This window comes from Polypterus senegalus, chromosome 15 (assembly GCF_016835505.1).
Source record: "Polypterus senegalus isolate Bchr_013 chromosome 15, ASM1683550v1, whole genome shotgun sequence".
Lineage (NCBI taxonomy): Eukaryota > Metazoa > Chordata > Cladistia > Polypteriformes > Polypteridae > Polypterus > Polypterus senegalus.
In genome coordinates, this window is record NC_053168.1 from 54,783,730 (window position 1) to 54,799,952 (window position 16,223).

At 35.5% G+C, this 16,223-nt stretch overlaps 1 protein-coding gene across 3 annotated transcripts in view; it reads right to left on the reverse strand.

Annotated features, from left to right (window-relative positions):
- LOC120516128 (ATP-dependent translocase ABCB1-like) overlaps positions 1–15,856 on the reverse strand; it is a 506,684-nt gene extending 490,828 nt beyond the window's left edge. For all 3 annotated transcript variants that reach the window (XM_039737587.1, XM_039737588.1, XM_039737586.1), the window contains exons 1-7: positions 15,733–15,856; positions 11,517–11,574; positions 11,225–11,315; positions 5,389–5,440; positions 4,790–4,940; positions 3,212–3,287; positions 2,599–2,790 (exon numbers count right to left, since the gene is read on the reverse strand). In XM_039737587.1, the coding sequence (XP_039593521.1) occupies positions 2,599–2,790; positions 3,212–3,287; positions 4,790–4,940; positions 5,389–5,440; positions 11,225–11,315; positions 11,517–11,553 (599 nt within the window). In that variant the 5' untranslated portion in view covers positions 11,554–11,574; positions 15,733–15,856. The remainder of the gene's footprint in view (positions 1–2,598; positions 2,791–3,211; positions 3,288–4,789; positions 4,941–5,388; positions 5,441–11,224; positions 11,316–11,516; positions 11,575–15,732) is intronic.
- Positions 15,857–16,223: the final 367 nt, after the last annotated feature.

Genomic DNA, 16,223 nt, shown 5'->3' on the forward strand with positions numbered 1-16,223 from the left:
ACACTATTAATTTTCTCTGATTTGCAGACTGGCATATATAACATTTAAGATCTTTTCTGAACCTACTTACTCTGCACATTTTCTGTTCACTCTTCTATCTGGCAGATAGCTCAAGTCTGTCATGGCAAAGGATTTCCAAACAATATTATAGCACAAGCTGTGAGATGCCTAAACTTAACATATTCAAGAGTTTTCACTCATTTGATGATTTGGCATTAAATGGATTATTTACGGTCTACTTGGGAATGATGATCAGTTATTCTGTTGTACGTTTGCATAGAGACATTGTAGAGATTAAATCCTAGAAAAAAATTGGTGCTACTGCCATTAAATGAAGTAAATACACATTAAAGGTTATCTAAAGTAGGCCAAGGACTGTCTGGCCCCTCCAAATAGCTGTTTGCTGTCTGAAATATTATCATAATGAATAAAACAAGCAATAATTCAAGTTTGCTACTTAGCTTCACAAACCCAGTAAACCTGTATTTAAATATATACTATCCTACACAATTTTAATACATGAAGTTTTATCCCAGTAAAAATACAATATATTTAATAGCAGAAGGAGAGATTTTTGGAATGTAGATTTGCAAAACACACATACAGATAAGAGAAACAAATTAGAATTTATTTTCTACAAATTAAAGAAGCATTAACCTTAGGTCATGTACAGCACTATGGAACATGCCTTGAATGCTGTATGTGAACACACTCAAACATATAAGGGTCAATCACTCCAGGCATACTTGCTTTTATTTAGAAAGTAGTGGAGAGGTCTTTTACTCTTCCTTACCCTTCAGGGCAACATATATTTTAAATTAAATGTGAAAAGTTTTTGGGCAACCATGTTCCTTGTCCATAAATAAATTCTGATGAGGTTATTATTACAGATGCATGTGGGATATATTTGAGGTAATAACCCTTAGCCTGATAGTCTTGTCAAATGGAACAAGAGTGCAGTGTATTCAGGGAAAACTGAAAGAGAAAGCAGGATTTAGAGTGTTTTCGTTAATTAGGAAGTGGAGCGTTTGATTCATAATGGAAAATAACCTTGACTTTATAGTAATGATTTAATAACATTTTCTGTGTATTTTGAGAAAACTGTGAGCTTTGCTAACAAAAAGGGGAAGAAGTAAGCAAGGTATTTTTGTGTGTTAGATGGGAGGGCTACATTTTATTAGACTTTTTTTCAAAGAAAGTCCTTTAGTTCAGATGCTGCTGATCTGACATTTTTGTTAAGAGCTTGGCTCAGTTGCAGACATGGACATCTACAAAGAGTATTTCTCTTTTTCTTTGTTTTGTAAAAACTGAAACAGGCACTTTCATTAAGCTCTCACTTAGCAGTTGGGCATTGAGAAAAGAGGATTAAAGGTATATATTTCCACCTAAAGAAAATATGTATCTGGAAATTGTCATCTAGGACTAAATAAAGACTGCACAAACAATTTTTTGTGTTGCTTATATTTGCTGATATTGGTTTTGACAAAAAATCATTTTTAAGAAAAGCTTAAATCAGTGGTTCTATATGATTGCTATTAATTAGCATTGCCAGGAAGCTGGAATACACATACTGTATCTTGTCAAGCTGCGGTCCAATAAAAGTATAACAGAACACTCTTCTGAAGCCCTGTATTGCTGGTGAACTGGTTTGAAGTAAACACTTGGAAGTAAAAGTCCCAGTCAGCAAAGCAGCCTGCAATTAGAGGGCCTTACGATATGGACAGTGAGACAGGTAAGAGGTTACAGGTAACCATTATATAGCTGGTTTTGAAATTTTTTCCAAACCCAATTAAGCAAAGAACCTACAGCCATTTGAGAAAGTAAATAGACTCCATGCTTGAAAAAAGTTTTTGTTACTACAAAAGAACACTTTTCATCCAAAGAAGTAATTAAGTTTTTTAAAGTGGTTTGAGTTTTGACAGTAAAATACTTCCTCCACCTGAAAATAGTTATACTTTGCATTTCAACCCAAAGTTTTGTACAATGAGTAGCCATAGGAGATTAATTTATATATAACACTGGAGCGGTTTTGTAAAATTAATCTGCTTGCTTATTGTCTTTGGAGTGCTGATTCTTGTCTTTTGAAACTACTTAAATAAAGCATTATTTAACTACTGTAATCTCCAGTAAAAAAAGATTTAAGTTTCAGAACTCTAAAAAGTGAACTGTTGTAAGCAACACAGAACCCACAACTGCCCACTATTTTAATGTTTATATAAAAATAATGATAATACATTTTATTTATATAGCACCTTTCCCATAAATATATATTTTAGGTCCACAAACCAATACAAATGAGATGATGTTTGTAGACTCATTTCTCCACAAGGCTTATTTTTGTCACAGCTCCAGCATCCAGGGTTTGAATTCCATGTTTAACCATTGTCTGTGTGTAATTTGCACATTATCCCCATGTCCTCATGTTTTTTCTCCAAGAACTACAATTTTCCTCACATATCAACAAACATTTCTGCACTGGGGTGGTCCAAACCATTAAAAAGTGTAATGTTTGTAAAATGGTTTCTTCAGAAGGCTTATTTTGTCCGTTAGAGAGATTGCATAAAGCTCTTAATAATACAGTATAAAAATGAAACTTACTCAGTCAGTCTTGTGTTTAATGTTCCTAACTCATGTGTATCAAACCAGCCCATGTGTTGATGAAGAACTGCATAAAAGAATTTTTCACGGATCCTTTGTGTCTGTCTTGAAGAGCTGAGCAGAAACGTTGCTATCTGAATTGTAGCAAGAACTAACACAGAAAATCCAATGGCGATGAAGTAATATGCATATCTGACAAACAGAGAAAATAATTTTAGTTAATTTTTTTCCTTTACCAGTTACATTTTCATACATTTTTCATTGTAAAGACCTTTTTCCTTTCTTTACAGTAAATGTAACTACATGGTATTCCATTTATGAAGCTTTGTACAAGTCAGCCTTCAGATCATTATAATAAAGAATTAGTGTCACATTAAAACAGTAGCCTTGATATCATAAAAATACATAAAATATTATAATCCACTGTTTTTGCAATCAGTGAAATAAATTAACATTTAATTTTTATGGAGGACAAATACTCAGAAAACACTCCAGAAACTTAACATTACAGTAGGTCTTTTCAAATGAATTATATAGAATCTGAGCATTTTTGATAACTTTACAATATATTCTATTAGGGACCCATAAAATGATGTAAGAAAGAAAATAATACCTTGTCATAGCTGCTTGAATATCCACCCCAGTCACTTGAGGGCAGTCTGAGCTACTTGCATTCAGTGTGGAGTTTACTGTTTAAACAAATCAAAGTTCAAGTAAGGGAAAAAAGTTTAAAATCACATTGACAACATAGACATAATGCAATTTTCAAGTAGGGAGAGTAAATGAAACAAATCAGTTGTTGAGAAATTATACTTTTTGGTGTTGAACATTCTTTTAATAATGCACAACATACACATTACACTATATACTGCAAGAAAAATGTCCAATATTTTCATAAAGGTAGAATTCTGAAATCAGGCATGTGTTACATCTTTGCTTATAATTTAAATTCATTGAATAACTGGTAAATGCATTACTTTAGAAGACCAATGATTGGAATCTACTGTACAGATAAACAATGCAGACTCAAAAATATCAAGCTATATTTAAAACTTTGTAGTTTAATCTTGTGTTACATGGTTATACAGTGGTTAGTGCTGCTGCTTCACAGATCTGCCTTCATGGGTTTGAAATCTTGTGGCTCATCATTATCCATGCAAAGTTAGCACATTCTCAGTATTCTATTGCGTGTGTTTCTTTTTCTCTCTGAGTATTCTAGTTTTTCTCCTAAATCCATGAAAATGTTAATATTAGGTTAACTGGGGATTCTAAAGTAGTCCCATGAAGGTGTGATTATGTGCATAGGTGGGCCTTGTGATGGCTCAGGGCTGGTTTCTGCTTTGTTCCCGAGAGATAAGGATAGACTGGACCCTTTACTACCCTAAACTGGATTAAGTCAAGTCTGTAAATGTTACATTAAATACATGCTAAAGGTTATAGGTTGATAAAAGTTAATTGGTTAGATAACTATTTAAATTGAAAATACAGTACATAAATTAAATAACATGTATACTGTATATACTGTATAATAAATATAATAATACACAATTTCAAGTGTTCTGTATATATTTTAAACTTACTGTATGCAGTTTTGGGTGGAATAACGGCATGTTGGTTGGGATTCTTGCCTCACAGGTAGCTCCAGAGTCCTGGGTTCACATCTCATTTTAAGTACATTACTCCCAATTTTCCACCCACATTTTAAGGACATGCATGTTCATCTAACTGGCAACACTAATTTGGACCAGTATGACTGAGAATGTTTGCATGTGTGTGAATGCTGTGCAATAGAGTGATGCCCCAACTAGGGTTTGGTCCAGCCTTGTGCATAATACTACCAGAACAGACACCAGCACCCTATCATACCATAGTATTTGGCATTAGTAACAAAATCTAAATGTATTATATTGTGTTTTCTGACAAAACCTTAAAAAGCAGGTTATTTTTGTTTTTTTATAAATGTAATTTTAAAATAACAGAGCAACAAATTATATATAAATATTAGAAACCTCACAAATTTGTCAAAAAGTACATACAAACGCCCATTATCAAGCAAGTGCTTGTAACAAATAAGAAAAAAGGTTAAAGAAACGTAAAGAATTGACAGCTTCATTAATGCTATCAACAACCATCATTAATACTAAAACTACCCTTTAAAAGTTGCATGACAAGAGAACAAGGCAGGTCTTACCTGTGATATTTACTTGTATGCCACTGCTGACAAAACTATCAGTCATTTCTCCAAACACAATGATCATAATCGGTAGTGCAATGCCATGTGCTGCAGAGCAGACTAAACCTATTATCATCAATATGATATCCAAAGTATCAGCATAGTGGAACTGTGTATTTAAAAACAAAACATTAGAATGATAATCATAAAGATGTCAAATTTTATTTCAGAATTATTTTAAGAAGTACATGCAGATATGGGATTGATGTTTCTTACCCTATTTTTTTCTGACAAGTACCTCAGAGCTATAATTAATTACTTTATAGTAATTTAGTATTCCTTAATAAATGTTTATATTTTACATTTATGCCCACAGCTTTTCTGTTAAAAGTATTAAGTTGAATATAATTTAATAAACTAAATATCTTTTGTACTCAATGTACTGTAGTTTATCATGTTAATCCAGAAAAGATCAAAATATGTACATTTATTATAATTAACCAACTACAAACCCAGAGTCTAGGGTCCAGAAAAATAGATCACTAAAAACAAACAAACATACATCAGTAATCAAAATGAAGAGTTACTAAATCATTGAATAAATGGCTTATACTAACCAGCTGGAATATTCCCACTGACTTTGCAAGTTCTTCTTTTTTATTTTTCTTCCTGGAATTAAAAAATATGTACAGTATAATATAGAACCAGCTATAAAACATTACTCAGATAAGTCTTTTGGACTATTAAGTACAAGTATATACAATATTTTAGTGGCATGGTGGAACTATTCAGATAAGTCTTAGAGTGTCCTCATTTGGTCACTGTGTAAAATCGGCCAATGTTCTCTGCATATTTTCTGGCACTTCAGTTTTCTTGTAACACCACTTGTTTGATGACCCTAAGATAACCCTATATCAATGAATATGCAGTACATGTAGGTTGTGTGTCTTCTGCACCTTATCCAGAATTTTATCCTCACCTATTATTGATGCTGCTAGAATAATCCCAGTGAACCTGAACTATATTGAGTGTTTAAAAATGCGGGAACAGTATTTACAAGCATATTTAACATTTGCAGAAAAAAAAAAGAAGAAGCAGCATTATCTAAATGTATCACTCCATATTCAGCCTAAAAGCAGCTTTGGTGCATTCCCAGACAGAAAAAAAATACCATATATTTTTACAAACACTTTTTTTCTGTAGTATTTAAAACTTGATACTCTTTTTTGTGACTTACTATCAACTGTGAAATTATAAATGTTGTCAGTATATAAAAGAAATAAGAGAATATAAGAGAAATAACCCAGCCAGAGGGGATGCACAAACCAGTGTGTTTCTTCATGCCGGTCCCAAGCCCGGATAAATGGGGAGAGTTACGTCAGGAAGGGCATCTAGTGTAAAATTTTGCCAAATCAATATGTGGACAACAATACAAATTTCCATACTAGATTGGGTTAACAACGACTGCCACCAGTACTGTTAGTCAACAAGGTGCTAGCAGAAATTGGGCTACTGTTGACTGAAGAAGAAGAAGGAGAAGAAAAGCGGGGAGATGTGTCCAGAGGCAGGAAGAGAGGAGGAAGGTAGAGAGAGTGTAACTGAGGGTAGGAACTTTGAATATTGACAGTATGACTGGTAAGGGGAGAGAGCTAGCAGATATGATGGAGAGAATGGAGGTTGATATATTGTGCATACAAGAAACTAAATGGATGGGGAGTAAGGCCAGGTGGATCAGAGGTGGATTGAAATTGTTCTATTATGGTCTGGATAGGAGGAGAAATGGAGTTGGGGTTATTCTGAAAGAACAGTATATCAAGAGTGTTTTGGAGGTGAAAAGAGTGTCAGACGGAGTAATGATTATGAAGCTGGAAATTGGGGGTGTGGTGATGAATGTTGTTAGTGCATATGCCCCACAAGTTGGGTGTGCAATGGATGAGAAAGAAGATTTTTGGAGTGAGTTGGATGAAGTGATGAACAGTGTACCCAAGGGATAGAAAGTGGTGATTGGAGCAGATTTCAATGGACATGTTGAAGGGAACAAAGGAGACGAGGAGGTGATGGGTATGTATGGTGTCAAGGAGAGGAATGGAGAAGGTCAGAGGATAGTCAAATTTTGCCAAAACGATGGACATGGCTGTGGTGAATACATATTTTAAGATGAGGGTGGAACATAGGGTGATGTACAAGAGTGGAGGAAGATGGAGGTAGATTACATCCTATGCAGAAGAATCAATCTGAAAGAGATTGAAGACTGCAAAGTAGTGGCAGGGGAAAGTGTTGTCAACCAGCATAGGATGGTGGTCTGTAGGATGACATTGGAGATCAAGAAAAGGAAGAGAGTGAGGGCAGAGCCTAGGATCAAATGGTGGAATTTGAAAAAGGAAGACTACAAGGTTGAGTTTAGGGAGAAGGTGAGACAGGCACTGGGTAGTAATGAAGAATTACCAGACAGTTGGGAAACTACAGCAGATGTAGCAAAAGTGATAGCAAGAAGGGTGCTTGGCATGACATCTGGACAGATGAAGGAGGAAAAGGAAACCTGGTAGTGGAATGGGGAAGTACAAGAGAGTATACAGATGAGGAGGATGGCAAAGAAGAAATGGGATAGTCAGAGTGATGCAGAAAGTAGACAAGACTACAAGGAGATAAGGTGAAAGGTGAAGAGAGAGGTGGCGAAGGCTAAAGAAAAGGCGTATGATGAGTTGTATGAGAGGTTGGACACTAAGGAGGGAGAAAAAGACCTGTATCGATGGGCTAGACAGAGGGAGTGAGCTGGGAAAGATGTGCAGCAGGTCAGGGTAATAAAGGATTAAGATGGAAACATACTCACAAGTGAGGAGAGTGTGATGAGCAAATGAAAAGAGTAATATGAGAGGCTGATGAATGAAGAGAAGTAGAGAGAGAAGAGGTTGGATAATGTGGAGATAGTGAATCAGGAAGTGCAACAGATTAGTAAGGAGGAAATAAGGACGGCTATGAAGAGGTTGAAGAATGGAAAAGCCGTAGGTCAAGGTGACATACCTGTGGAAGCATGGAGGTGTTTGGGAGAGAAGGCAGTGGAGTTTTTAACCAGAATATTTAATGGAATCTTGGCAAGTGAGTGGATGCCTGAGGAGTGAGAAGAAGTGTACTGGTGCCAATATTTAAGAATAAGGGGGATGTGCAGGACTGTAGTAACAACAGGGGGATAAAATTGATGAGCCACAGTATGAAGGTATGGAAAAGAGAAGTGGAAGCTTGGTTAAGAAGTGAGGTGATGATTAGTGAGCAGCAGAATGGTTTCATGCCAAGAAAGAGCGCCACAGATGCATATGTTTGCTCTGAGGGTGTTGATGGAGATGTATGGAGAAGGCCAGAAGGAGTTGCATTGCGTCTTTGTGGACCTGGAGAAAGCAAATGACAGGGTGACTCGAGAGGAGTTGTGGTATTGTATGAGGAAGTCGGGAGTGGCAGAGAATTATGTAAGAATTGTACAGGATATGTATGAGGGAAGGGTGACCATGATGAGGTCTGCAGTAGGAGTGACGGATGCATTCAAGGTGGAGGTGGGATAACATCAGGGAACAGATCTGAGCCCTTTCTTATTTGCAATGGTGATGGATAGGTTGACAGACGAGATTAGACAGGAGTCCCAATGGACTATGATGTTTGCTGATGACATTGTGATCTGCAGCGATAGTACAGAGCAGATTCAGGAGACCCTGGTGAGGTGGAGATATGATCTAGAGAGGAGAGGAATAAAGGTCAGTAGGAACAAGACAGAATACATATGTGTAAATGAGAGGGAGGTCAGTGCAATGGTGAGGATGCAAGGAATAGATTTGACAAAGGTGTAAGATTTTAAATACTTGTGATCAACAGTACAGAGTAATGGCGATAGTGGAAGAGACTTGAAAAAGAGAGTGCAGGCAGGGTGGAATGGGTGGAGAAGAGTGTCAGGAGTAATTTGTGACAGGCGGATATCAGCAAGAGTGAAAGGGAAGGTCTACAGGATGGTAGAAAGACCAGCTATGTTATATGGGTTGGAGACAGTGGCACTGAACAGAAGGTAGGAGACAGAGCTGGAGGTAGAAGAGTTAAAGATGCTAAGATTTGGGTGTGACAAGGATGGATAGGATTAGAAATGAGTACATTAGAGGGTCAGCTCAAGTTAGACGAGTCAGAGAGGCGAGATTGCATTGGTTTGGACATGTGCAGAGGAGAGATGCCGAGTATATTGGGAGAAGGATGCAAAGGATAGAGCTGCCAAGCAAGAGAAAAAGGGGAAGGCCTAAGAGAAGGTTTATGGTGTAACAGAACAAGATGCAGAGGACAGAAAGATATAGAAGATAATCTCCTGTGACAACCCCTAATGGAAGCAGCCAAAAGAAGAAGTCAGTATATGGAGAAATACTGCATATATGTTAATGACAAATGAGAAATTAATAAAAATGTATGCAAAACTTAGTGAAATGAGGTGCATTTCAACTGGTGAAGTCATTAAGATAATTAGGAAATTAACATAAGATGATTAAGACCATACATAAAAATGCTTTGAGAGATGTTGCTTCAAGTGACATTGGCATATAATTTAGGCGTTAGGATCTCTTTTATTAGGGCCAACTCCAAACAGAAGTTCAAATTCCCTGACTGTATGTCTGTGTATTGATTTGAGATGTTAGAAACATATTGCCCCAGGACTATAAATTACTGAGATGTAAATCTAAATATAGTGTAAACCAGAAGGAGTGGGTTTCATTATTTATGAGTTGCCTTTTAAGAATTTCACATAACATCTGTGGAAATATCAAAAGAAATCTTTAGGCCCAAAAGCTTCTTTTCTAAAGCGAAAAGTCTTGTGGTACTATCACAAGGTAAGGCACGTTTCCTTGGCATAGTTTAAGTTCTCCGATTCCTTGTCAGTATCAGCTTAAGGTGATGTCACTTGACAGCCTTTCTAGAGACTTTCAGTTGCAACCTTGCATCCATCCATCCATTTTCCAACCCGCTGAATCCGAAAGCAGGAACACAGAGCCAATCCCAGCCAACACAGGGCACAAGGCAGGAAACAAACCTGGGCAGGGTGCCAGCCCACCGCAGGTCGCACACAAACACACATACCAAGCAAACACTAGGGCCAATTTAGAAACGCCAATCCACCTAACCTGCATGTCTTTGGACTGTGGCAGGAAACCAGAGCGCCCGGAGGAAACCCACGCAGACACGGGGAGAACATGCAAACTCCATGCAGGGAGGACCCGGGAAGCGAACCCATGTCTCCTAACTGCGAGACAGCAGCACTACCACTGCGCCATCGTGCCGCCCAGTTGCAACCTTTCATTTACATAATCTTAGTGAGTTAGAGAAAGTTGGAGGCACTCTCCCTTGTTCCTGTTGAACTAATGTAAAATACCCAGTGACTCACTCCCATGAAATCAAACAGGTTGGAGTGGGCACTGTGTGCATGACAGCTGACAACCAATGAATACGCATCTGAAAGTACAATGCATAGAAGGCAGCGACAAGAAATAAAGAACACAGCAGCTTTGGATCTCACAAACAGAACAGAAGTTCAGCTGTCTGATGTACCATCATTTAATGGAAAAAAATAAATAAATAAAAGAATAAAGATTGCAGCCTAACTTGCCACAGCTATTAACCCTTCATACAGTGCTGGCGTCATCAGGCAACATGCTTCTGGCTTTAAGAAAAAGGGGAGAGCAAAACTGTGCTGGAAGATGGGCACTCAGTCAGTAAATGTAATGTGGGCAGCAATTTTTTTAAAATTGACATGGTCTGGCCACAAGATCAGCAACTGCAGCTCAGCATATCGGACATTCCCCACAATTTGAAGTTGGGTAATGTGATATCGGCTTTACTTACACAGATTGGAAAAAACTGTAACTGGTTAATTGAAAATAAAAAAAAAAAATCAAAAAAACTAATTAGAGTTTTTCTTATAGACCATGTTAGTCACTGCAAAGTTCTTAAATTAGAAGAACAACTTAAGAGAAATTTTAATTAAAATTGAAGTATTATTTATAAGATCTATATTTATCTATAATGATTTTATAGTACATAAAAAGAATTAACAGAAAACATTCATATGTAACATTGTTAAGGTAGATAACTCATTATTAGCATCTTCATTATTGCAAAATTTTATTATTCAACTGATTTTTAATCAACGTAAAGCAAATTAGTTACAGACACTTTAGAATTTTTGTTTTAGCAGATTGTGGAATGCATTAAAATTAAATTTAAACACTAGGCAAATGAAAAATTGAATTGGTCAATTAAGGAAAAGCTTTTTAGGAGTTGATTATACTATACAGAAGTTTGTTTCAGCCCGTATAGTACAGGACTTTTATCCAACATTTATCAAAGGCCTCATGTTACAAAGCGCCAGTATCACATGCACTTTTTTGGCAAGGGTGATAGATTAGTAAACACATAAAAGTAGAAGCTATTTACTTTTTCTTTTTGCTGACATTTTCTGAAAATTCCACTTCATTTTCTTCTTCTTTTTGGAATGATGGGTTGTCATACACATGGACAATAGAATCTAAAAAAGTTCAAATTATTAATCAATTTAGTGGGATAGAACTGCTGTTATAATAATTGTAAGTATTTTAAATAGCATTACATTCAAAAAAACTTCAAAAACTTGTATCAGGTGAACAGTGCACAGTAAAATACCAAAAGAGCAAAAACTGAAAACTTTCAACAAATGTCAAGCTCATTGGATCAAGAAATAAAAACTTACCCTCATTTTCTGTGTTTCGTTTACCTTCTTCAGACATTTCTGTTTCACAGTAGATATTCTGCACAATCATTAAACAACAATATTAAGAATGTTTCATAGTGCTGCCCTTTACACAACAGTTAATGTTTTATCAACTTAGATAAAATGCAGTATATACCATATACAAGATATATTTTTATATGGCAAAACCTTTATAGCCACTAGTAAAAACCCTACATAAATTCTAACAACTTCTTTAATCCATGTATGAAACACTGTCCTATATATAAATTCACATAAAATTAGCTTCTAAAAAGTATGCAATATATATTTCATTTTGTGCATGGCATAAATTGTTTTTTAATTCAAAATGCAAACAATGAGACAAAAATAAAAGGATAATAGTACTTCTGAAATCTTAAAAATTGTGTTGCCTATAAAAAATTGCCATACATATGAAATTTTGCATTTTAGCAAAATGCTTACATATTGGATCCCACGAGAAAACCTTACAAAATGTCATAAACATTAAAATTCTATTACAAACTATGAGACAATTTGACATTTGCATAAGCCAGTCAAAGGACTTTTACAATAAAAAGAAAAATGATCTTTCAAAAATATGTTAGAAAGAGTTCAGATGTGTATACTAAAAATCTAACTAATTTTATAATAATTTTATTGTAATCATTCCATACAAATCGATCAATTTTTACAAAAAATAGGATTGAGATTGAAAAACAAGTTGACCCCCACTCCTGAGAGAGAGAGAGAGAGAGTATGGCCAACGGGGTAAAACTTAAGGCTTGTAAACATAAATTAATTGATGAGTTTAATAGGCCAATAGAGAGGAATGTAGAAGAAAAATAAATGCGGAGATAATTGCTTCCTCAGGTTCATTAAGAGCTTATTCTAAAATATTATTGATTAGATCCTGCCATGTTTTGAAAAAATCTTAAAATAACAGAAATAATGACAAACTATTGAACAGGGTCTGATGTAACAGGAGTTGTGTAGCGGGGAGATAAGATGGAGGCAAACAACAGTGAATAATTGAGAAGCTCTCTGTGATGTAATTGATCAAGCCTAGAAAGTTAAGAACTTCAAGCAGTCAAGCTATTTAATGTACTACACAAATTAAGCCAAAAATGGAAAACCTGGACAATCAAGTAGATGATGGAGCCACACACTGGAGTTTTAAAAGGACAGTTACAAATAAAAGATTCCAAAAGGTAGACAAAAACCTTACAAAGAGGTGAACAGTGGACAGAAGGAGAGAAGGAATCAATTTTGTGCTTGCTTAGCAATAACATCCAACAAGAGGTAATGATGATCTCTGACAGCATAACAACCCAATTAGTAAAAATGCAGAATAAAAGTCATTAACATAAACAATAAAGGGGGTGACTGACTGGGAACTATTAATTGTTGTAATTTTATACCAGCTCAAGAGAACTAAAATGTCATTTAAGTTTCAACATCTGCAGGACTATTAGCTTCATGAGTACATATTAAAATATAGGGCTCTACAAACACAGAGTATGTCCTGTACTTTTGTATTCTATAGAATATAATACAACCCAAAGTCTTATTTAGATATCATGACCACTTTGTGACCAACAAACTGGCATTGGAAGGGAAAGGAAAATAAAAAAAAAACACAATTTAAATAAAAAAATAATGAGATAAAGAGAAATATGTATCAGAGTCTGGCGTGAAGAAAGATCTATAACACAGTTTCATGTTTGCAAGACTTCCTACGAACATGCAAAAATATTTCAAAAGGAACTGTTTAGGCAGCATTATTTATTTGGGAAACTGGATATAACACCAATATGTTTAATACTCAAAGAAAGAAAAGGTTTGACATTAACTGCTCAATATGAAAGCAGGTCAAGAGAAAATATACTTGAAGCAGTTGGTCTTTGATCAAGTCCACTACATGAAAACTTATAGTACTGTTATTATCATGATGCCCACTTAAGACAAAGTCTATAAAATGAGTTACCTTTTTACTATTCTTTTAACAAATATATAAATTAATTTTCAGTACAACAAACGATTCATCATAAAGGGAAAAAGCAATGTTTTTGGTAATGTATTATACAGTATATCCACACTGATTTTATAGGGCAAGTACAAAGCCAAACGCACCATCAGCTATTTATTGTAATATTAAGACACAAAGCACAGAACTGAAAAAACAGTTATAAGCTGTTGGAGAAGTAATTGCTGCGATTGTGCTTGGGAGAAATAGTTATAACTCTATATTAATGTAAGTGTTAGGGTAGCATTGTGTAACGTTTGTATATCCTTCTTATGAGATGGATATGCTGTTAAGCATTTTTGGCTTATTGGAATGCTTTGAGAAAAAAATTAGATGAAAGAGTTTCACATCTATTTTGCACTTTTTATTCGAACCCATAAAACTATAGCCTCACCAGACTATGGCACTTCATGAGTAAAATTGAAAAGTTTGGCTAGTTAGACTCTTAGACCATGACCACAGGCAAAATAGGAGTTTCAAAACCAGAACCTTACCGTAATCCCAGATAAGGCTCATAACCTCTTTGTATTTTCTGGTCCTGGTTAAAGACCTACAACTATGAACATGAAGCAAATAATAGACAATAGTAGCTAAAACAGAAGAACTACTATGCTCCCACTGCATATATTTAAAAACGACAAAATATCTATGCATGTAAAAGTTTATCATATAGGCACAGAAAGTGGTTAAACTATATGTTTAATAAGCCTTTGAATATATTTAGATGATATTAGATTAGACTTGATAAAAGTTATTATTCCCAAGGGAAAATTTAGATCCACATAAACAGAAAAGGGTAACGACTCACAGGACAAATAGAATCAATCAAATATGGAGTTACTATAATTAAATGTAAAAAGAAACATATTTTTGCAATCTGCTCAGGAGCTGATAAGGCGATCTTGAATGCACTTCTTATGTAAACCGTCAAGGATGATTATTCAGGTCACACCACAGAATGTCACCTCAAACATCCAGCTATGCGGAAAGTACTTGCGGAACAGGATAGTTCTCACGGCAGGAATTGCAGTTTATTAAGTATACATTAATGGCAATGGCTTGAAATCATAGTTTCATTTAATGTTTCTGAGTTAAAATAAAACGATTTTTTACTTGTAAAATAAAAGATTTCCTTCAGGAAGAAAAGAAGCCCTACTAAATGACTAATGACTTTTCTGCTAATTTCTAATGCTTTGTGCTTGAAATTTGGTGGTGTTGGGATGTGGTCTGTTTGGTAGCCACGTGTTTGTTTCAGTAGCATCTTAATCACTCTAAACAGGTTCAACTAGAAAGTCGTCTATATTTAGAAAAAGAGTCACGGTATTACGCAATTTTCAAAGTCGCCGCACAACATAAGAAAATAGACGTAATGAAATTAGTCTTGGTAGAAGCCGAATAGTCTTTGATTGCTGTGATTTTCATTTTAACCGATGGTTACAATTACCATAGTTTAATTTACTGTATTTTGTATATTTACTTTTTATTATTTTCATAGCCCTTGAAATACTTAAACTTTTCATTATTGCCAGTGAGCGAATATGTTGCATGAATACACCAATATTATGTAAGTTGCTTTTTTTTACGCATTTGAATTGACTTTACAGACCCAGCAATGCCATTTAACTGCCCACAGCTACTTCACCAACAGAAAGGGAGACCTTAGAAAAAAAGCTGTGTTGTATTTTAAGGACTTGCGCCTGGCGCAGCTGCCGCAGGCTGCTGCTTAAAGTGGCGCTTAATTGGAAGAAATCCGCTCAGAAAATGAATGTATCGATGGTTTTATGGATTAATTAATCATTCAATGACATCAACTGAAACAGCTCAACAAATGGGCAACTGTTTCCTGTTACAAATACTCCATCCATCAATTTTCGGAGCCCGCTTATTAATAATACATTCAATGATTAGATACGCCATGGAGATAAATAAAACAGTGCCCATGAAAGTCTTATAAAACATTTTACTTAATACTACCTTTTAGTTCAAATGCTAATTAAGCACAATAAAGCGTCGACTTATTCTTGGTTAAATTTTTAGCTGCTGTCATTTAATAATTTGCAACTTCGATCTTTGCATTGGATTTATCACTTCACAGTCGTAGCTCGTGTATTATTACTATTTTCATGTTTGCGCAGGCTCGCGTTGTTTCTTGGCGTCCATATAACCATTCCCTACGAATATATTGGTTACCTGTTGGCTTGCTGCTTAACGTGAGCGACTACTTAAATGCCGGCTGCTTCTTCTGATGACTGTTTCTCACCGCATTCACTTGTTGTGGAGAAGCTCCTCTCGTGTTAAATTGGAGGGAATGGTGTTATATACACATAGAGGAAGGGATCCAATTTCACGTGTGACTTACGTATCTTACATTTCACCTACTGTGCTCACCTAGATTAACAAGTTCAGCAGAGTTTAAACTGGCACCTTTGCCTTTCCTTCACATCTCCCTCAGTTAATATACTTGTGAGGTACACGATAGTCTTGTACATCAAAACACCTGGGAGCGGTAGCGACTCTGATATCACTATAATAAATATGCAGCTTAAATTCACTTTTTATAACAATTAGAACAGACAATAGGCCTATCTTTATAGAATTAACACATAATATTATGGGATTAAAAATTTTTCTTGGTAAACAGTGCAGACTGTAAAAATTAAAAATACACAGGACTCAGACAT